Source organism: Hemiscyllium ocellatum, chromosome 20, assembly GCF_020745735.1.
Source record: "Hemiscyllium ocellatum isolate sHemOce1 chromosome 20, sHemOce1.pat.X.cur, whole genome shotgun sequence".
In the NCBI taxonomy this organism is placed as follows: Eukaryota; Metazoa; Chordata; class Chondrichthyes; order Orectolobiformes; family Hemiscylliidae; genus Hemiscyllium; species Hemiscyllium ocellatum.
In genome coordinates, this window is record NC_083420.1 from 7,104,065 (window position 1) to 7,127,759 (window position 23,695).

General features: G+C 42.4%; 1 protein-coding gene across 1 annotated transcript in view; it reads right to left on the reverse strand.

The window, feature by feature from the left end:
* Nucleotides 1-23,695, reverse strand: part of dnah3 (dynein axonemal heavy chain 3) — a 187,519-nt gene that overhangs the window by 107,015 nt on the left and 56,809 nt on the right. Inside the window, exons 15-23 of the mRNA XM_060840939.1 lie at nucleotides 21,980-22,133; nucleotides 19,625-19,769; nucleotides 17,412-17,623; nucleotides 14,844-14,935; nucleotides 12,998-13,112; nucleotides 10,199-10,315; nucleotides 7,050-7,229; nucleotides 4,423-4,559; nucleotides 2,172-2,373 (exon numbers count right to left, since the gene is read on the reverse strand). Coding sequence (XP_060696922.1) covers nucleotides 2,172-2,373; nucleotides 4,423-4,559; nucleotides 7,050-7,229; nucleotides 10,199-10,315; nucleotides 12,998-13,112; nucleotides 14,844-14,935; nucleotides 17,412-17,623; nucleotides 19,625-19,769; nucleotides 21,980-22,133 — 1,354 coding nt within the window. The remainder of the gene's footprint in view (nucleotides 1-2,171; nucleotides 2,374-4,422; nucleotides 4,560-7,049; nucleotides 7,230-10,198; nucleotides 10,316-12,997; nucleotides 13,113-14,843; nucleotides 14,936-17,411; nucleotides 17,624-19,624; nucleotides 19,770-21,979; nucleotides 22,134-23,695) is intronic.

Consider the following 23,695-nt stretch of genomic DNA (forward strand, 5'->3'; position numbering starts at 1 on the left):
TCTTATGATTATTGACCACATCCCAACACCAATTGTTGTGTCCCTTCCTAGACATTTGCGAACCGCATCATGTACTTGCTTTTTGCTAATGACTTTCCAAATTCGATCATGTGATTCATATCCCTTGCTGATCTTATACAGAAAACTAAAAACTATATTTAGTTCTACTAATTGTTATAATATTTTAAATGTCAGCTCTAATATAAAGTTACTTATAAAGTTATACATAGTTTAACCTAACACCATGATTCTGTGACAAAGCTAACACTTTCGGGAGCAGCTTCCCACTTAGCCGACAGGTGACACAGCAGCTGTTTATTCTCTCCGTCGTGGTGACCCTGTTTCAGAATTGCCTTTGCCTACCCCCCACCACACTATGGTACTCTTATGAGATTATCTGATTATACCTTTTTTATTATTCTAATCTTCAATGCCATTTATAGAAACTAGCCTCTGCATCCAAAGGCTAACTGCCTTCAGAAATATAATTCCCCATTATCGAATAAATATAAACTTCTATTCTTATATGAACAATATAGGAATAATGTGATCAAGGATAGTCAGCATGGTTTTGTGAAGGGCAGGTCGTGCCTCACAAACCTTAATGAGTTCTTTGAGGTGGTGACCAAAAAAGTGGACGAGGGTAAAGCAGTAGATGTGGTGTATATGGATTTTAGCAAGGCGTTCGATAAGGTAGCCCATGGTAGGCTAATGCAAAAACTACGGAGGCATGGCATTGAGGGTGCATTAGAGGTTTGGATTAGGAATTGGTTGGCTGGAAGGAGACAGAGGGTAGTAGTTGATGGTATAGGTTCATCTTGGAGTGCAGTTACTAGCGGTGTTCCACAAGGATCTGTTTTGGGACCATTGCTGTTTGTCATTTTTATAAATGACCTAGAGGAGGGGCTTGAAGGCTGGATGAGCAAGTTTGCGGATGACACAAAGGTCGGTGGAGTTGTGGACAGCGAAGAAGGATGTGGCAGGTTACAGCGGGATATAGATAAGTTGCAGAGCTGGGCAGAAAGGTGGCAAATGGAGTTCAATGTAGCTAAGTGTGAAGTCATTCACTTTGGTAGGAGTAACAAGAAGATGGATTACTGGGCTAATGGTCAGATACTTGGTAGTGTGGATGAGCAGAGGGATCTTGGTGTCCATGTACACAGATCTCTGAAAGTTGCCACCCAGATAAATAGTGCTGTGAAGAAGGCATATGGTGTACTGGGCTTTATTGGTAGAGGAATTGAGTTCCGCAGTCCTGAGGTCATGTTGCAGTTGTATAAGACTCTGGTGTGGCCTCATCTGGAGTATTGTGTGCAGTTTTGGTCGCCATACTATAGGAAGGACGTGGAGGCATTTGAACGAGTGCAGAGGAAGTTTACCAGGATGTTGCCTGGCATGGTAGGAAGATTGTATGAGGAAAGGCTGAGGCACTTGGGGCTGTTCTCATTGGAGAAAAGAAGGTTTAGGGGAGATTTGATAGAGGTGTACAAGATGATTAGGGGTTTAGATAGGGTTGACAGTGAGAACCTTTTTCCGCTAATGGAGTCAGCTGTTACTAGGGGACACAGCTTTAAATTAAGGGGTGGTAGGTATAGGACAGACGTTAGGGGTAGATTCTTTACTCAGCGGGTTGTGAGTTCATGGAATGCCCTGCCAGTAGCAGTGGTGGACTCTCCCTCTTTATGGTCATTTAAGCGGGCATTGGATAAGCATATGGAGGTTATTGGGCTAGTGTAGGTTAGGTAGGCTTTGGTCGGCGCAACATCGAGGGCCGAAGGGCCTGTACTGCGCTGTATTTTTCTATGTTCTATGTTCTATGTGTCTACTGTAATATATAAACAGAATTATTTAAAAATCCTCATCTCAGCTTTCCCTTTCTATTTCATATAAGTTAGAAATCTCAAATCAAATGGTTTTCATGTGAGCTGCTTTATCAGAGTCTTGTGGTTTGCATTCAAGTCTCCTCTTTCTCACACTTTGTTGTCTGTCTGTGAAAGACATGAGTTGAGCTCTACGAATCGCTGCATCCTTCAAATCCTTGTGTCAATTAAGAAGAAAACCCCTAATAACCATTTGCTTTATTCAGCCATGGGAAATTACAACTGTCTACATTTTGGGTTCTTCTGTAATCATTGAAAGAGCAACTAAGAAACGTAGGAAGCAATGGGTACCTTTGCTTTTGCTGGGTAAATCATTTTAATGAATGGAACTATTTCATCTTCAGAGCTGATCATCCCTGTGATTTGGAGCTGATCACTGAACTGAAGTTTCGCGATCCCTTCAAAGCACTTCTTCAGGTGTGGCTGAACTCGAAGCGGGTCCTTGGTTTCCGAGAGGATCTCAAGCAGTTCGTCATTGGACAAGAAAAAGAATCTGAAGAGAAAAGCAACAACGGGACAAAGAGAGCAAGTAAATGAACTCAATCTGACAACATTAGACTTTTAATACACAATGCAGGGTGAGGAGGGAGGATACATGGGAGCGATGATGTGGAGCAGGTTGTACCAACACAATTACAACAGTGGACAACTGTTGGATGGCATGGTGACACAGTGGTTAGCACTGATGCCTCACAGCGCCAGAGACGTGGGTTCAATTCCCGCCTCAGGCAACTGAATGTGTGGAGTTTGCACATTCTCCCCATGTCTGCATGGGTTTCCTCCGGGTGCTCCGGTTTCCTCCCACAGTCCAAAGATGTGCAGTTTGGGTGAATTGGCCATGCTAAATTGCCTGTATGGGTATGGGCAGGGTGGTGTGGACTGTAGGTAAGGGCCCCAAAGGGCCTGTTTCCACACTGTAGGTAATCTAAAACAAAACTCTCAGTTGAAGAATATGGAAGACGGCGTCATCAAAGCAAGTTCAGTGGAATTAAAGAAAAGCGGGAAGAAAATGTTTTTAGAGGAAACAGGTTAGTAAGAGATAGAATCATGGACAATTATACTTCTGTTCCTACAAATTGAAGTGTTTCCTGGTCTACCCCAGGAATCTCTGCAGCTGAACATCTGCATGTCACTCAAGCCTGGAGATGGATGATTGGTGTACCAAAGCCCCCAATAGATATTGCTCCGATATCAAAATTATCCCACTCCCATGATTTAGGAGGGGTTTCAGAGAGATGGGTAATGGAGCACGTGAATCCCTGTCTGTTGCACGCTTGCTGGCAGAGCAGGATCCTTACAGAGGATGTTCTTGTGCATGAACACAAAAAGTCCGCTTCCAGGTGCCGTAGGTAATTAAGAAGGCAAAGGGAATGTTGTCCATCATTGTTCGAAGGATGGAATTTAAAAATAGGGAGGTTATACTACAGCTTTTGTGGATGCCGGTGAGGCTCCATCTGAAGAACTGTGTACAGTTTTGGTCTCCTTACTTGAGAAAGGATGTGTTGGCATTGGAGAGGGTGCAGAGGAGGTTCACTGGGTTGATTCCGGAGTTGAGGGGGTTGGCTTATGAGGAGAGATTGAGTAGACTGGGATTATACTCATTGGAATTTAGAAGAATGATGGGATATCTAACAGAAACATATAAAATTATGAAGGGGATAGATAAAATAAATAGAAGCAGGGAGGTTGTTTCCACTGGCTGGTGAAACTGGAACTAGGGGGCATAGCCTCAAAATAAAGGGGAGTAGATTTAGGACTGAGTTGAGGTCCTCAAAGGGGTGTGAATCTATGGAATTCCCCGCCCAATGAAGCATTTAAGGCTACCTCATTGAATGATTTTAAGGCAAAAACAAATAGATTATTGAACCGGAAAGGAATTAAGAACTATGGTGAGTGGAAGGGTACATGAAGCTGAGTGTATGAAAAGATCTTATTGAATGGTGGTACAGGATCGATAGGCCAGTTGGCCTACTCCTGCTCCTATTTCTTATGTTCGTACATTCTTGTATTTTTCTTGGGCTCTGAACCACTGGGAGGTTGGAGCTGCATCTACTACAGAATAGAGCTCTTTGTACTTGCAGTGGATATGACAAGGTAAACAGGATACTCAAGTCTGCACTGCTGCTTGGTGGGTTGTGAATGAGCTGTACCTAAGTTCACAATACCCTCTTTATCATTTACAACATAAGTGGTGACTGGTGGAATATAACCAGAATAATCGAAGAAATTGGTTATTAAATATAACCAATATTTAATTGGTTATATTTAATATAGCCAATATAAATATTTATGTTTTTATATTATGTGTATACGCATCAGATGCCTCAACATCCACTACACCTTGGATTATTGAGATACAATAATAGTCTTGCTACTTGTGGGCTAGATTCGGGTTCAAGTTCTACCTACTCCTGAGATGTATTACGTAAGACCAGGCTGATTAAAGATATTTATCTCTTACATCTAAAATACTGCTATTTTTAAACTTTTTATACTTTGATATGAAGAAAAATCACAGCATATTTGAGAAGGGATCGATTACCTTGGGAAGTAGAGTCTTTTCTTCTCCAGATATAAATTAAGTCCTTTCTGGATGTCCTCCAGGAGAACATTAGCCTCCAAAAGTCTTTCCAGCATATTGGGCTGAGATGTTGCTACCAAAACATGGGTATCTTTTACCTTGCAACAAAACAGTCAAACACCACAGGTGAGAACATGACAATTCTGTGTTATCACGTCCCCTTTGTAACACATCAAAAGTTATACATACTCAGCATAGAATTCGATCACAGACTATAATCTATATTAAGCCAACTATTATTTATTATGAAGTCTCTGGGGTAGACTGCTTTATCTCACCGCCCAACTCTATTTTAATTTAGCTCTCTACTTCTCCCTCACCACTGACAATCTTCCATTGCTCTTATGGGTTTTGTACGTTAATTAGTCAGTTGGAAACATGGGGGGATTTACTGGTGGTGGCAACAGGTGAAAATTGCCACAGGTGACTTGGTGGTGAAAAAAGCTGTTCAGTTGTATGTGATAGCACATCAGGATGTAGAAAGAGAGAGAAAAACCAGTCTCTGGTCTGTAATGCAATTGTACCAGTAGGTGATGCTGTAAATGTATGAAATCAGGCATATATGCAGTCCGTGGTTTCACCAGGTAGATACTTCATCTTCAAGTAAAAAATGAGGTCTGCAGATGCTGGAGATCACAGCTGCAAATGTGTTGCTGGTCAAAGCACAGCAGGCCAGGCAGCATCTCAGGAATAGAGAATTCGACGTTTCGAGCATAAGCCCTTCATCAGGAATAAGAGAGAGAGAGCCAAGCAGGCTAAGATAAAAGGTAGGGAGGAGGGACTAGGGGGAGGGGCGATGGAGGTGGGATAGGTGGAAGGAGGTCAAGGTGAGGGTGATAGGTCGGAGTGGGGTGGGGGCGGAGAGGTCAGGAAGAGGATTGCAGGTTAGGAGGGCGGTGCTGAGTTGAGGGAACCGACTGAGACAAGGTGGGGGGAGGGGAAATGAGGAAACTGGAGAAATCTGAATTCATACCTTGTGGTTGGAGGGTTCCCAGGCGGAAGATGAGGCGCTCCTCCTCCAGCCGTCGTGTTGTTATGTTCTGCCTGTGCTTTGACCAGCAACACATTTGCAGCACTTCATCTTCAAATCCATTTAAAGTTGTTGCTACTTGGTACTCCTCATTGAACCAGATTTGCTCACCACACATGATGGTAGTTGTAGAGTGAGGGATGGTCCAGTCCAATGCATTCCACATTGTTGGGGAGAAAGGTTCTACTGCTGCTCTTGGCTCATTGCCTCTAATCTTAACCCACTGGATCCTATCTGCATCTATCCTGTTTACTGCAGTGGATGTGCTACACAACACAATGGAGGGCATCTTCAGTGTGAAGATGGGGCTAAGTCCACAAGGGCTATACGTTGGCACCCACTGTGACAGGGGTGCATTGACAATAAAGTGGAATCAGTATCCTTATCATCTCATTTATGCTGTCAACATTTTGAAAACGGTCCATTGCTATGTGCTAGAAGCACCCTCCTGTTCACAGTGGGTAGTTCCAAATAGTTGTAAACCCAAACAAAACAATCAGGAGCTTCCTAAACTCAGGGCACAATTGACATGCACTTTTTTAGCCTCCTGTAATACACAGATCAAAACCAATTTTGACCGACAAAGATTTGCAAACAGAAAAGGGTATGTATGTGAATGGAGGGAAACCGGAAATCACTTCTGAATAGAGCAACTGCAAAGCAAATGTGAGAAAATGTCATTCTCAGCCCTAGCTTGAACCACAATTATAGAAGGAAGTGGTTGGGCAGCCAGACTGCTTTCAAATCCTCTTGCATTATCTAAGGTTTAAGTTGGAAAGGACATTTCTAACATTTGGCAATCCTAAACTCTAAATTTTCATTCTATTCTTTCACAGACATGTGTCTCTCGCTGGCAAGACTTGTTGCCTGTCCCTAATTGCCCCTTGAATTGAGTAGCTTACTGAGTCATTTCAGAGGTCAGTTAGGAGTCCACCACCATAAGTTGGCTAGACCAAACAGGTAATAAAACCTTCATAAAGGCTGTCAGATTATATTAGATTTCCTACAGTGTGGAAACAGGCCCTTTAGCCCAACCAGTCCACACCGACCCTCCGATGAGTAACCCACCCAGACCCATTTCCCTCTCACTAATGTACCTAACACTATGGACAGTTGAGTATGGCCAAAGCACCTGACCTGCACATCTTTGGACTGTGGGAGGAAACCGGAGTACCTGGAGGAAACCTATGCAGACACGGGGAGAATGTGCAAACTCCAAACAGACAGTCACCCGAAGCTGGAATCAAACTGGGGGCCCTGTGCTGTGAGGCAGCAGTGCTATCCACTGAGCCACTGTGTCACCGTGAATGGCTGTTAATGAACTAGGTGTTTTTTTTAACAACAATGAAGATAATTATCATCACTAGGTTAGCTTTCAACTCTGGATATTTTAGAATTGATTTTAAATTCTATCAGCTCCTCAGGTAGGACTTGAACCCATGACCCGGAGCATTGATCAGGGCCTGCGGATTACTGATCCAGTAACATTATCACTTAACCATTGGTTGTCCTACCTCCAGTTCAAATTATCCCTATATTGAACAGGTGATTTACTTACAGCTTCCAACATAATGTCTTTCCAGTAGCCGTCTACAATACCAAATTTCCGACCTTCTTCTGGCATTTGAGCAATAATATCCTCCGAGCTAAAGATAGGCTCAAGGTACAACCACGTGGCCTGACACTTTAACCAGGCATCTAGAATATTCTGCATTAGGATAAGCTTCTCCTCCCAGATCTGAGTTATTAAAAATTACAAACAAGACAAAAATCATGAGGATGATATAAGATAGCAGAAGTGTAGTCTATCTTAGCAGACTCGAAAGGCTGACTGGCCTACTCCTGCTGCTAGTTCCTAGCTTCTATAATGTTATGGGCCAGACCAGACCTCCTCAAAATATATTATAAAGATAGTCTAGACCCTAAGAATAACATCCACATTTCTATTGTCCCCATCCCCTGCAGTTTCTTTCCCCATCCTCTGCATCCTATACCTTCTATAGGCATCGTAATTGCCTTTTCCCCATCTGTAGCTCTTGCCCTCTGCTGTATACCTTTCCCTTTCCATTGCTAAAGTAAACATAACTGAATTGTGGTCACTATCACCAAAGTGCTCACCTACCTCCAAATCTAATACCTCGCCAGGTTCATTACCCAGTACCAAATCTAATGTGGCCTCGCCCCTTGTTGGCCTGTCTACATACTGTGTCAGAAAACCCTCCTACACAAAAACTGACCCATCATTTTCTTTTTTAAAAATAAATGTAAGTTAAATTTATTCAATACAATAAAAGAAAAAATAAAATAATTGGCTTAGCTGTAACTCTATTGAAATGCTTATTAAAATAATAGATTAGTTAGCTACTAAGTAGTTACTGTTACCACATAGTAATATCCCATATATACATCCTCGTCAGATTCAGAAAACAGAGTGTCTCACAGGCAACTCCAGCAGAAGGAAGAGAACCCCCAGCTTTTAGCAGTAACCAAGAGAGGTTTCATTTCCTCAAGACCCCATCAGCGACTGCTATCACCGAAAACTAAAAAAAAACTAAAAAATCTTTAAGGATAGCAGAGATGATTCTCGATAGGAGTGAGAGTGACAGGGTAGTTGTTAAGGGGGACTTTAACTTTCCAAATAGGAATACTATAGTTCAAGTAGTTTAGATGGGTCAGTTTTTGTGTAGGAGGGTTTTCTGACACAGTATGTAGACAGGCCAACAAGGGGCGAGGCCACATTAGATTTGGTACTGGGTAATGAACCTGGCGAGGTATTAGATTTGGAGGTAGGTGAGCACTTTGGTGATAGTGACCACAATTCAGTTATGTTTACTTTAGCAATGGAAAGGGAAAGGTATACAGCAGAGGGCAAGAGCTACAGATGGGGGAAAGGCAACCAAACAGGTGGACAAGGATAAAGCCGTTGATGGGGTGTATATGGATTTCAGTAAAGCGTTTGATAAGGTTCCTCATGGTAGGCTATAGCACAAAATATGGAGGCATGAGATTGAGGGCGATTTAACAGTTTGGATCAGAAATTGGCTAGCTGAAAGAAGACAAAGGGTGGTGGTTGATGGAAAATGTTCATCCTGGAGTTCAGTTACTAGTGGTGTACCGCAAGGATCTGTTTTGGGTCCACTGCTCTGTCATTTTTATAAACGACCTAGATGAGGGCATAGAAGGACAGGTTAGTAAATTTGTGGATGACACTAAGGTCAGTGGAGTTGTGGATAGTGCTGTGGGATGTTGTAGGTTACAGAGGGACATCGATAAGCTGCAGAGCTGGGCTGAGGGGTGGCAAATGGAGTTTAATGTGGAAAAGTGTGAGGTGATTCACTTTAGAAGGAGCATCAGGAATGCAGAGTACTAGGTAAACGGTAAGATTCTTGGTAGTGTAGGTGAGCAGAGATATCTCTGTGTCCATGTTCATAGATCACTGAAAGTTGCTACCCAGGTGGATAGGACTGTTAAGAAGGCATACGATGTGTTAAATTTTATTAGTAGAGGGATTGAGTTTCAGAACCATGAGGTCATGCTGTAGCTGTACATAACTTTGGTGCGGCTGCACTTGGAGTATTGCGTGCAGTTCTGGTCACCACATTATAGGAAGGATGTGGAAGCTTTGGAAAGAGTGCAGAGGAGATTTACTAGAATGTTGCCTAGTATGGAGGGAAGGTCTTATGAGGAAAGGTTAAGGGTCTTGAGACTGTTTTTGTTAGATAGAAGAAGATTGAGAGGTGACTTAATTGAGACATGTCAGATAATCAGAGGGTTAGATAGGTGGATAGTGAGAGCCTCTTTCCTCGGATGGTGATGGCTAGCACAAGGGGATATAGCTTTAAATTGAGGGGTGATTGATGTAAGACAGATGTCAGAGATAGTTTCTTTACTCAGAGAGTGGTAGGGACATGGAACACACTGCCTGCAACATTGTATACTCGCCAACTTTACAGGCACTTAAATGGTCATTGGATAAGCATGTGAACAAGAATGGACTAGTATAGGTTAGATGGGCTTCAGACTGGTTTCACAGGATGGTGCAACATCGAGGGCCGAAGGGCCTGTACTGCACTGTAAAGTTCTATGTTCTACGTTCTATGTTCTATCCTGGTTCTCTGAGAGCTTGACCACACCAACATGTGCTACTTCTATTGTTCCAATGTTCAAAAAGCACCAAGGTCTCAAGAGCGGTTTACTTTCTCACAGACTACTCTTCAGCTCTCTTTCAATCTCTCTCTTAAAAGGAACCAGAACAAAGTACACCTCGTAAAGCCACAGTATCATCACAATAACAATCAAGTAATAAAGTCCCATCCATTTCGCTTGGGGGAATTTGATTTTTAAAGAATATATTTCATAGTAAAATGTGATTTGTACATTATTTCTATTATCTAATCAAACTGTGTTTTTTAAAAGTATAGCTTGTACCGAAAACATATAAAAAATCCAAAAATTGGACTCAAATTATAATGTTTTTATTACTTTTAAAAGCTTTACGCACATAACTGGTTAATTTATTTTGCTACTTGAACTGTTTCCCATCACATTGCAAATTCAGTTCTAAAATTTAAGATAAACCGCAGGTATAGATTTACTTATTAAAATATACTCCTTTTATTATCAGTGCAGAATTAGACAATGGTTCCTAGCTCATTGTGTTTAGTATTGGTGTGTTCCAAATGGACTCCCTTATCGATTTGTTCCTACCTTACACTCAGCTTCAATAGGCTTGATAAATGGAGATCCACGCATTGTCTGGGTTTTAATGACATGGTCATCCAGCAGTACCTGGATATCATCCACTGAGGACAGTATGCTTACATTCTGAAAATAGGAGGTTACAGTAAGGAATCTTATCAGTAAGTGATAGGAATCAGTGTAGTTTATCTACAACTTCACACTAAGGTACCAACTTCTGAGCCATAGTTATGACGTCAAATTAGAATTTCAAAATAATTGACATTTACAGTAATATGACTGTAGTGATTGGAACCAATTAATCTTATTGACTATGAGATCCTCAATTAGGGTTGTTAACCTGAGCCAATAGGGGAGTCTTGGCTGACAGATATAAACAGGGGATTCGGAGTATTGCCTCTGAATCAGGGCTGGTTACAGCAAGTGTACTGAACACATGTAAATAAAGGATGACTTGGTGATAGGATATCTGCCTCTGTGCAGTTACTTCAGTAATAAAATCCCTTAGTTTTCCAAAGAAATGCTTATGTTTCTATACACCCATACAAGACACCGGCCCCTACAACCCCACAGAAGGAAAATCACAACCCTGCATTTTGTGACTTTTTGCTGAGCGGTCCATTGTTGCAGTAAAGGTACCCACTAGCATGATGCAGCAGATAATTTCAGACTGCACCTGGGTAAACTAACCTAAGCACTAAATGTAATCTCACCTGATCTCCAAAGATATTAAGGTTAACTTTAACTTTTCAGTGGCTGACTGCTCATTTTGGAGGTGAAGAGGCCAATGGGATCCTGAGGCCTAGTCATGGGGCCCCTGTTTTGAACTGGGTAGGTGAGTCACAAACACCAAACAGGGGTTCCCTAGCACAGCTCGCCTCAGGAAGAAGTTTTTTTTTGTGGTGCCCATGAGAAAGATTCATTCTGCTTCTGATTGCGTAGAAGTGAGAAATTGAATCCCAGTTTTTAAGAAGAAACCCATTCCAGCTACGTCCAAGAAAAACAACAGTACATGTTTGTCTGTTAGCATTGCAATTGGGGTGTTAGTTATGTCATTTTATACAGAAGAGTTTCTGGAGAAGCTTGTTGTGAGTCAGGTGGTCTGGTGAATAGATTCTGTTAAAGTTACAGTGAAAAGCCTGTTTTTAGATTATATTACATACAGTGTGGAAACAGGCCCTTCGGCCCAACAAATCCACACCGACCTGTCGAAGCGCAACCCACCCATACCCCTACACCTAACACTACGGGCAATTTAGCACGGCCAATTCACCTGACCTGCACATCTCTGGACTGGGGAGGAAACCGGAGCAAACCCACGCAGACACAGGGAGAATGTGCAAACTCCACACAGTCAGTCGCCTGAGGCGGGAATTGAACCCAGGTCTCTGACGCTGTGAGGCAGCAGTGCTAACCATTGTGCCACCATACCGCCCTTTGCTGATACAAATCAGCTCTAATAGTCTCTAAAAGAATTACAGAGTGATGGAGAGTGTGAATGTGGTTAACCATTTGATAAGACATTGGAGCAGCAGTAGGCCATTCAGCCCATTGACTTTGTTCCAATATTCAATTAGATCATTGGTTGATCTGATAATCCTCACCTTTTTGTCTTTTCCCCATAACCCCACTGATCAACAATCTATCTTAGCCTTGAAAATACAGGGTGGCACGGTGGCTCAGCGGTTAGCACTGCTGCCTCACAGCACCAGGGTCCCAAGTTCGATTCTGGCCTCGGGCAACTGGCATGGTGTGAAGTTTGCACATTCTCCCTGTGCCTGTGTGAGTTTCCTCTGGGTACTCCGGTTTCCTCCCACAGTCCAAATATGTGCAGATCAGACGAATTGACCATATTAAATCGCCCGTAGTGTTAGGTGCATTAGTCAGAGGAAAATGGGTCTGGGTGGGTTACTCTTTGGAGGGTCGGTGTGGACTTGTTGGGCTGTAGGGAATCTAATCTAAACCTAATAATTCAGCCTCTGCTAAAGTGTGGGAGCAGCGCAATTTGGTCCATCAAGTCCATACTGACCCTGTGAAGAACATCCCACCCATCCATCTTATCCCTATAACCCTGCATTTCCCATAGCTAATCCACCTAGCCTACACATCCCTGGACACTATGAGTAATTCCCCATGGTCAATCCACCTAACATGCACATCTTTGGACTGTGGGAGGAAAGTGGAGCACTCTGAGGAAACCCACACAGACATGGGTCAAATGTGCAAACTCCACAAAGACAGTCATCTGAGGGTGGGATTGAACTAGGGTCCCTGATTCTGTGAGATAGCTGTGCTAACCACTGAGCCACCACTCCACCCTCTGACTCTCTCACAAGGGGAAACAACCTTTCTGAATCCACCCCGTCAAGCCCCCTGGGAATTCTGCATGTTTCAATAAGGTTGTCTCACATTCCTCTGTATTCCAACAAGTGCAGGCCCAAGCTCTCCTCATAGCATAATCCCTCCATACCCAGTATTAGCCTATTGAACCTTCTCTGGACTGCCTCTACTGCCTGTTCATTCTTCCTTAGGTAGGATCTGAGATCTTTCCTTACCCCAGCCCACTGATGCTGCAATCATCAGGAAAAGCCTTGTTGCCACTGTGACTGAGAGCAACCATTTCAGCAGACAGTACCAAAGACGGTATTTACTGGGCAGCTCAAATCCTGTGACTAGACACAATAAAGTTGCCAATTTTTAGGCAAAATTGTTCAGGGTTAATCAGACAATATTAAATATTTGCCCGGCATGGTATACAAGTGAAGAGGTTCATTGTTTTTCAATTCTTTTGGCTTGAAACATACTCACCGTGTCCCTATACTTTGAAAAGTTGAAGATTAAGTCCACCCATTCTGATTTCATCTTTGCAAGAGCTTTCTCCAGTGAATACTCTTTGCTGGCTGCGACACCGATCTCTTCTAGTCTAGACATATCAGTAAATATGTATGCAATTTAAGATTTGCATATAGAGAAAACACTACATTTTATAAACCCCATCAACAATATATAAATGCATGAAACACACTCATTGTTATAGGATCTCAGAATTTCTGTAAGTGACATAATACAGGGGTGGAGTAAGATTCATGCTCCTCTGTGTTCTCATGGAGAGTTCTTCAGGCAAACATTACCATCGCAAAGAGATCACAGTACAGATTAGAGCATCATTTACACTGTATGACAGGGAGGACAAAGGTCAACACTCTGGTGATCCTTAGATTACTTACAGTATGGAAACAGGCCCTTCGGCCCAACAAGTCCACACCGACCCGCCGAAGCGCAACCCACCCAGACCCACTCCCCTACACCTAACACTACGGGCAATTTACCATGGCCAATTCACCTGACCCGCACATCTTTGGATTGCATATCCTCTTGCATATCATGACCTGGCAGTTGAAAGACAGTAAAAGTGGCCAATGTGCCACACTAGTCTTACTCATTTCCTAGGTACTTTCTAAATCCCCTGTTCAGAGAAGTTATTATACAGCTCTGCAGCAGGTGGGACTCGAATATGGGTCCCCTGGTTCAAAGGAAGGGGGATTACCACCGTACAAGAGCACCTCAGTGCCTCCATTTTAGATATTTTCTAATGAACTTTGCTCAGTCACACGTCCACAGTAAGTGTGATTTGAACCATGGTTCCTGGCTCAGAGATAGGGACACTCCCAATGCACAAGGGCTGTCAAATCAACCTGTCCAGACTTGTTGTGAGACATTTCCAGTATGGGTGGGACTTGAACTAACTGAGCCAGGGGCAGGGACACTACCATTGTACGGTGACTTCAGCTAGCAACAGTCTTATGTACTTCAAAATGGAGGTTCAATATGACAAATATGTTCATTCCCAAGCAACGTTCCCTCTAAGCTGCATGCAGGCAGCTGTTCCAATGTCCTGTGTACAGCGATTGGTGGGCCAATACAGAATCCAAAATTTCCTGCTGATTGCAGCATCGGTGAGCTGGGGTAAGGAAAGATCTCAGATTCTATCTAAGGAAGAATGAACAGGCAGTAGAGGCAGTCCAGAGAAGGTTCAATAGGCTAATACTGGGTATGGAGGGATTATGCTATGAGGAGAGCTTGGGCCTGCACTTGTTGGAATACAGAAGAATCCACTTCCATCAGTTCCTGCTGCATATAGACCTCAGTGTCCATGCAGAAAAAAAAGAAGGATTTTAGGAACATCATAGAATCCCTACAGTGTGGAAACAGGCCATTCGGCCCATCAAGTTTGTCAAGTCGACATCAATTTTCCAAACAGCATCCCCCCTTACCTGTAATCCTGCATTTCCCATGGCTAATCCACCTAACTTGCGCATCTTTGGACTGTAGAAGGAAACAGGAGCACCAGGAGGAAACAAATGCGGACATGGGAAGAATGTTTGTGTGGAGTTTGTACAGTCGCCAGTGGGCGAAATTGAACCTGGGTCCCTGGAACTGTAAGGCCGCACTAACCACTGAGCCATATGCCTCCCATCGTTTCCAAGTATTGCTGTTTTTTTTTATTTGCTTTTGCTCTCTGGCTGGGGACTGGTTTCAGATCTGCTCAGTGAAATCTGATAGCTGGTCCAGTCACTTTAGGGCTGTTGACGTTCAGGTGTTGAAGAAATAGCGTGTAAGGAAAAACAAGGCGGTAACTATCTGAATTGCTTACTTCTCACTGTAATTTGCAAGTCCAAATTCTAGCATTTCCTGCAAGGTGGTATCTTTTTGTGGTTTCACATCAAATCCAACAATATTGCTGATCTGAAAACAAACCATTGGTCAGTACAGAATTTAAAGAAACTAAAATTTCTAGTTTGTTTAAAATATCTAAAAAACACAATACATTCTGTAGTTCTTTTTGCTTTTCTTTCAGTAGGATTCCCACAACCTGCTGAGAGAAGTGAATGGGGGCTTTTACATCTTGGGGTATGCATTTTAAATGGTCAGTGCATTGACTATAGGAGTTAGGATGTCATGGTCATTAGTTCATAAATTCACAAGATATTGGAGCAGAATTAGGCCATTCTGCCCATAATGTCTACTCTGCCATTTAATTATGGCTGATATGCTTCTCCCTCCATTTTCCTGCCTTCTCCCCACAACCCTTCAACCCATTACCAATCAAAAATCCATCTCACTCCTCCTTAAATTTATTCACTGTCCCAGCATCCACCGCACTTTGGGGTAGCGAATTCCACAGATTTACAACCTTTTGGGAGGAGTACTTTCTCCTCAACTCTGTTTTAAATTTGCTACCCTTTATCCTAAGTCTATGACCTCTTGTCCAAGAATGCCCCACAAGGGGAAACATCCGCTCTATGTCTATTTTACACACGATTTGGAGATGCCAGTGTTGGACTGGGTAGTACAAAGTTAAAAATCACACAACACTAGGTTATAGTCCAACAGGTTTAATTGGAGAGCTAGTGCACTTCCAATTTAAACCTGTTGGACTATAACCTGGTGTTGTGTGATTTTTTAACTTTATTTTATACACCCTTTTATCAGCTTGTATACCTCAATTTGATGCCCCCTCATTCTTCTAAGTTCGAGAGGTACAGGCCTAAACTGTTCAATCTCCCTTCACATGACAAACCCCTCTCTCTGAGATCAATCTAGCAACCTCCTCTGAACTGTTTCTAATGCCACTACATCTTCCCTTAAATAAAGGGGACCAAAACTGTGCACAATACGCCAGGTGCGGTCTCACCAATTCCTTGTATAGTTTCAATAATACTTCCTTCCTTTATATTCTAATCCTTTAGTTATAAAAGCTAACATTCCATTCATTTACCTTTTTATCTGCCGTACCTGCATGCTAGTTGTCTGTGACTCATGAACAAGGACACCCAGATCCCTCTGTACTAAAGCACCCAAAAGTCTCACCCCATTTAGATAATACGTTGCAGCTATATAGAACATTAATGAGGCCACTTTTAGAAAACTGTGCTCACTTCTGGTCTCCTTGCTATCAGAAAGACATGGTTAAATTTGAAAGGATTCAGATAAGATTCACAAGAATGTTGCCAGGGTTGAATGGTTTGAGCTTTAGGGAGAGGCTGAACAGGCTGGGGGTGTTTACTCTGAAGAATCGGAGGCTGAGGGGTGACCTTATGCAGGTTTATAAAATCATAAGGTCACCCCTCAGCCAAGGTCTTTTTCCCAGAATAGGGCAGTCCAAAACAACAGGGCATAGGTTTAAGGTGAGAGGAGAAAGATATAAAAAGGACTTGAGAGGCAACGTTTCCACACAGAGGGTGGTGCGTGTATGGAATGAGCTGCCAGAGGAAGTGGTGGAGATTGGTACAATTACCAATATTTAAAAGGCATCTGGATGGTACATGAATAGGAAGAGTTTAGAGGGATATGGGCCAAATGCTGACAGATGGGACTGGATTAATTTAGGATATCTGGTCGGCAGGGACATGTCGAACTGAAGGGTTTGTTTCCATGCTGTACAATTTCATGACTCTATGGCTCTAAGACAGAAAAAATGTCATGTTCATAAACTAGTTTGGATGTCACAATATCTTTCTGCTTAAAATGTTTGCCTACACCGCTCTTGAGGAGGAAGAATTCGTATTAGTGTCTGACTTGATTGTCCAACTGTGATTCAACTGGAACCCATTTGGGGTCATTTTATCTTCAGGAATGACATAAAAGGCAAAATTTCATTTCATTATACACAAGACCAATTTCTCTCTTTCAATAACTTCACTTCACGCAAATGAAAAAAGTTGAAATTATGCCAGTGTGTGATAAACTGCAGGCTTGTTCTCAGCCAGTACCACTAGAGTGAAGTAGCAACATCAGGGACCCCTACTTTCATCAAAGTTTCAGATTCCTATGCCATGCCAATCAGAAAAGGTTACAATCTGCAGGACCCTTTCAGCTATGCTCCTGACAAGGTAATTTACATTGTGAACATCAGTAATATTGAAATTGTACTGAAGCATATACCTCAGGGTAGAACATGGTGCAATGAGAGAAGTTCATTTCTAATGCATGCTCTTTTGTTTCTGATTTGAAATGCATTAGCTGTATGCCTGACCTGGAATATATATTGTAAATTTTATAGCTATTATATTTGCGTTGTGTTCCACCTCAGAGTGGAACATGCTGTGTGGAGACAATTTGAATTTTGATGCACTTTTGATCATTTTTGAAGTTGAAATGTTCTACAATATATTTTTCAAAATTCTATGAATAAAATACAACTTTGAAAAGGAAGTATTACCTCATTCCAATGTCTATCTTTGATGCCAGGATTACAGATGATTGCTATAATTGGTAGGTGAGGTTTAAATTTCTCAATTTTAAGTTTAGCACTTTCTGCTACACGTTTCGGTCCTGTGATATCTGAGAAAGTCTTTGTCAGTTTATATATTGTTCTCCACATTGTTGAAATATCATTAGTAATCTCCTCAGCGTCTAGGCCTTGAAAGGGTCCTACAAAATGATGAGAGTAGAAATTCCAGCAGCAAGTTAGCAAAATGATCAGAACTATTCCAGTTATTATCTAAAGTTGGATCACGAGCATTCCAGTTTATTTTATAATTCAGACTGTTTAATTACAAAATGTGTTTAATATGAGCCAATTTCCGAACATAAAATGAGTAACAAAGACTACTTTCCTACACTTCTGCCATGTTGCCCAATGTCATCTCACTTGTAAGATCATACCCAAGTTTACTGTGAAAAATTGCCAATAATTTTGGAAATATCACTGGCCTCAGAAATTTTAACATAGAAACACAGAAAATAAGGGAATTAGACTATTCAGCCATTCAAGCCTGCTCCACTATTCAATATGACCATGGATGATCATGCTACTCAAGATTTGGCGATGTCGGTGTTGGACTGGGGTGGACAAAGTTAAAAATCACATAACACCAGGTTATAGTTCAACAGATTTATTTGGAAGCACTAACTTTCACAGCACTGCTCAGTACCCTGTTACTGCTTTCTCCCCATATCTTTTGTTCCCTTTAGCACCAAGAACTGCATCTAACTCCATCTTGAAAATAATGTTTCAGCTTCAAACATTTTCTGGGGTAGAGAATTCCACAGGCTCACCACCCTCTGGGTGAAGACATTTCTCCTCATCCTAATCTGAAATGGTCTACTCAATATCCTCAAGGAGAAAGTGAGGTCCGCAGATGCTGGAGATCAGAGCTGAAAATGTGTTGCTGGAAAAGCGCAGCAGGTCAGGCAGCATCCAAGGAACAGGAAATTTGACGTTTCGGGCATAAGCCCTTCTTCAGGAATCCTGAATTTCCTGTTCCTTGGATGCTGCCTGACCTGCTGTGCTTTTCCAGCAACACATTTTCTACTCAATATCCTCAGACTAGCCTGACTCTGAACTCCCTCACCCTCGGAAACCTTCTGGTGTTTACCCTGACTAGTCCTGTTAGAATTTTGTAGGTTTCTAAGAGACATCCCCACTGCCAATCTTGTTGTAACTGATCCAGTCTCTCTTCATTCACATATTCTCTCTTGCTGGGAATGAAGGGTTTGAGTTATGATGAGAGACTGAATAAGCAGGACTTTTTTCACTGAAGCATAGGAGGTTGAGAGGTGACCTTTATAAAATAACGAAGGGTATGGATTAACGTGAATGGCAGGTGTCTTTCCCCAAGGGTGAAGGATTTCAATACTAGGAGGATTTTTTTAGGTGAGAGGAGAGAGATTTAAAAAAGACACAAGAGGCAATTTTTTGACAAAGAGAGTGGTTCGTATGTGGAATGAACTTGCAACGAAAGTGGTGGATGTAGCAACGGTTACAACATTTAAAAGACATTTAGATAAGTACGTGAATAGGAAATGATTGGAGGGATATGGGCAAAATGCATGGAGGTGGGACTAGGCTAGTTTGGGATTATGGTTAGCATGGATCGGTTGGACCGAAGGGTCTGTTTCCATGTTGTATGACTCTATGTTTCTATATGTCAGTCCTGCCATTCCAGGAAGCAGCCAAATTAACTCTATGTTACTCGCAGGATCTTTACATTTAATTCTGTATCATTTTAAAATTGTACAGAGTTCAATAAATGGGATTTCCTTTTAATGAAATATGTCTGAAACAGCAAAAAATGTCACCAGTGTTTATATGGAAACTCTAAAGTGATAGAGTTTGTAGACCACAGTGAAAGGGAGACCATTCACTCACTTTAGTTTGTAGACCACAGGGAAAGGGAATCGATGTTTCGGGCATAAGCCCTTCTTCAGGATTCCTGAAGAAGGGCTTATGCCCGAAACGTCGATTCTCCTGCTCCTTTGAGGCTGCCTGACCTGCTGCGCTTATCCAGCAACACATTTTTCAGCTCTGTTCTCCAGCAACTGCAGTCCTCACTTTCTCCACAGGGAAAGGGAAACTATTCACTCACTCCACATATTTTAACCAGTTTGTACTAAATTATTCCTTTCATCGGTCAATCTCTCAAAACTCACCATTCATCCACATCTCTGATTTAGTGTAGAAATTATACGCTGTGTTCCACAGCTGCTCATAAGGCTGCTTCTGGCTGACTGTGACTAGTAATTGAGGAAACTGGGTCATCTTGTGTTCCAAAAGCTCCTCTTCTCTGTTTATAGCCTTTCAAAAACAAAGAATGAGGTTCATTATGGATATTATTGGCATCAAAGAGACCATTGATGGTACAGTTTTGATATATAAAATGTATTAAGACTCTAAATAATGAAACTCCAGGCAAAAAGTAAAATCACTGGAGCTACAGACGCTGTTATGTGAAGTAAAGGGGATTAGAAAGTTTGGGAAGATACAGTTTTGTCCTCTGGAGACACTGGTTTATAAAATGTAACAATTCTGTGTTGAATAAGAAAGTTACTTTTGAAATAGAAGCAGAGGTAGATCATTTGGCTTCTCTAGCCTACTCCACCATTCAATTAGGTCATGGGTGATCTTCTAACTCATCGTTAAATTTACGCAATTTCCCCATATCCCTTGATCCCTTTACTATCTAAATGTCTAACAATCTCCACCCACAGCCCCCAGGCTAGAAAGTTCCAAGAACTCACAACCCTCAAGTGAAGAAATTCCTCCTCATCTCCATCCTAAATTGCTCATTATTTTGAGATGGTGTCCGCTGATTCTAGACCCTTCTGATCAGGTGGAAATCATCCATATTGCATCCACTCTTTGAGACTCGATAGGATTCTGACTGCTTTAGTGAGACAAGCAGTGGTGGACACTCCCTCTTTATGGGCATTTAAACAGGCATTGGATAGGCATATGGAGGATAGTGGGCTAGCGTAGGTTAGGTGGGCTTAGATCAGCGCAACATGAGGGCCAAAGGGCCTGTACTGAGCTGTATTTTTCTATCTTCTATGTTCTATTATTGTCCATTCTTTTAAATTTCAAAGTATGCAATCCCACTCTTTTCAATCTCTCCTGATTGGACAGTCCCATCCATCCTATCCCTATGGCAAGTACATCATTCTTTCAAAAAGGAAATCAAAACTGTTTAGAATATTTGAGGAACTGTGAGGACCAGAAAATAAGGAAATGGATCTGGGTCACAGGGTAGCTTGGAATAATGCAACCACCTCATGGATCAAAGCTTGAACCAATCACATGAGATGCTTCTACATTACCGCATATTTGATTGGATTGTACAATAGCAGCATTACTCTGCAGCACAGTGTGAATTAACCAGCCCTAATAGGAGAAAAAAATAGGAAATGTACTAAGACTTCTAAACAGAGTCCAATAATGAATGCTTCAGGCAGGAGGTAATGTTACTGATGCTACAGACACTGTTATGTGAAGTAAAAGGTACTAGTTAGTTTGCTAAGATATGCCAAGCATCTGTAGAATTTCAAATAAAAATTCCCAAAGTAAACTTCCACAATGTCACAGAACAAGTAATTAGGTTAGATTCCCTACAGTGTGGAAACAGGCCCTTCGGCCCAACACGTCCACATCAACCCTCTGAAGAGCAACCCACCCAGACCCATTTCCCACTGACCAATGCACCTAACACTATGGGCAATTTAGCACGGCCAATTCACCTGTCCTGCACATCGTTGAATTGTAGGAGGACACACACACACCGAGAATGCGCAATCTCCACATAGATAGTCACCTGAGGCTGGAATTGAACCTAGGTCCCTAGCGCAGTGAAGCAGCAGTGGTAACCACTGGGCCACCATGCCACCCCAACCTACAAGCCCAGGTAAATACTCTGTGTATGTGGGTTCAAATCCCATCATAGCTGCTGATGGAATTTAAATTCAATCAATAAGCATGGAATATAAAATTGATCTCAATAATAGTGACTATGACAATTATCATCGATTACCATAAAAACCTGCCTGGTTCACTAACGGCCTTTAGAGAAAGAAATGTGCCAACCTTACCGCGTCTGTTTAGATGTGACTTGTTGTAATGTGCTAGACTCTGCAATGGCCTTGCAAGTCACTTAGTACAGGGGCAATTAGATATGACCAACAAATGCTGCCTTGCCAATGATACATAGATTCCCTGAAAGGATTTTAGAAAATTTGGCATTTAGGTCAATTTTATGCTGGTATAAGTATGAACTAAATATCTACTGCACTTAGGAGATTGGGTGGTGGGTGAGCAGGGTAGCATTAGTTGGTATGGAGTAGATAAATAAGTTATCTCGCTGTGTATTATTATGAGAAGCCACAAGGACTGAACACTAGTTGTGACGGCTTGTTCCGAAAGCCTCTCCCTATCAAAATGAGCTTCAAAACATGCTCCACTGAAAAAAGAACATTGACAGAATAATTTGTATCCAGCTGCACCAAAAGGTTACCCACATCTGCCTCATCCATGGCTGCGTCCAGATTTTTGGTTAATTCACTGAGTTTTTCCACGTTATTCCTCATTTCATCAAGAGTCATAATTTCTTTCTTCTTGAAGCTGTCGACTTCTTTGCCGTAGGCCACCACTTTCTTTTTAAATTCCTTTATTCTAAATGTACAACAAATTATATTAGCAGCAATCATTTCAATACAGAAAAGCCATTGGAAATTTCAGAACAGGCAGGAGAGGTTAAATTCAACTGCACCCTGTAAACCGGTGAGGCAGTACGTCACTAGCTCTAGTCTGTTGATTACTTGGTAAGTCCATTGTAAAGGACACCTATCTGCTGATCTCAAAGACCAGCCAAACTCAGGTTGTGCTCTTTGCTGGTTTCTATGCTTAACCCCAAGAAGCCGCTATCATGAGCAAACAACTCCAGTCAGTGCCAGCCTCTATCTCTTAAAGATCATGGGTTGAACTTGTGAAACTTGGAACCAATCTACAGGGGAGGGAGACAGCAAACACAATGGATGCTGCATTGGTCACCTTGGTGGACAAGGTAGAAAAGGAGAGACTCACTGGAGCCGCAGGAAGCCCTCCAGAGACACCATCAAAATGCATGGAGTGGACAGCTGGGGAGGTCAATGTGAGGAGTCAAATGACAGAATCCCTAGAAGCAGGCCATTCAGCCCAAACCCACACTAAGCCTCCAAAGGGCTTCCCACCCAGACCCACCCCTCTCCCCTCCCCACCACCCTATCCCTGTAACCCTGCAATTCCCAAGGCTAATCTAGCTAGCCTGCACATCCTTGGACACTATGGACAAATTATGCATGGCCAATTCACCTCATCTGCACATCTTTTGAGCTGTGGGAGGAAACTGGAGCACCCAGAGAAAATCCATGCACACGCAGTGAGAATGTGCAAATTCCATACAGTCGCCCAAGAGTGGAATTGACCCTGGATCCCTAGTGCTAACTACTGACCCACTGTGCTGCCTGGTTGCAAATCTTGAGGATCTAGATGCAGTGGCAAAAAGAAGTCCAACAACCTCAGATGACAATGGTCAATGTTTGACTGTTTTTCTGTGTGGGCTTTTTCAAGTATTGATGTCAAGCTCAGGCCAGGCTTCTTAGTAACTGTTTAATCAATGCTTATTATCCCACTGTGTGCAATGGCATGGCTATAGCACAGCAAGATCCAAGTGTACAAAACCCAATGACACTAACACATAGCCAATGTGGTCACAGTGACATCCCTCCTTACCTCAGGGATCTCAACAGCCATATAACTTTTACAGCACAGAAGAGGTCCTTCAATCTATCATGTCCACGACAGTCATCAAACATGTATCCATTCTAATCTACTTTCTTGCACTTGAGACATAGCCTTTGAATGCTTCGGTGTTTCAAGTGCTCATGTAAACAGTCCGTAATTGTGCTGATTCTGGATTAGTGGTGCTGGAAGAGCACAGCAGTTCAGGCAGCATCCGAGAAGCAGTAAAATCGACATTTTGGGCAAAAGCCCTTCATCAGGAATACAGGCAGAGAGCCTGAAGGGTGGAGAGATAAGCTAGAGGAGGGTGGGGGTGGGGAGAAAGTAGCATGGAGTACAATAGATGAGTGGGGGAGGGGATGAAGGTGATAGGTCGGGGGGAAGGGTGGAGTGGATAGGTGGAAAAGAAGATAGGTAGGTCGGACAAGTCATGGGGACAGTCCTGAGCTGGAAGT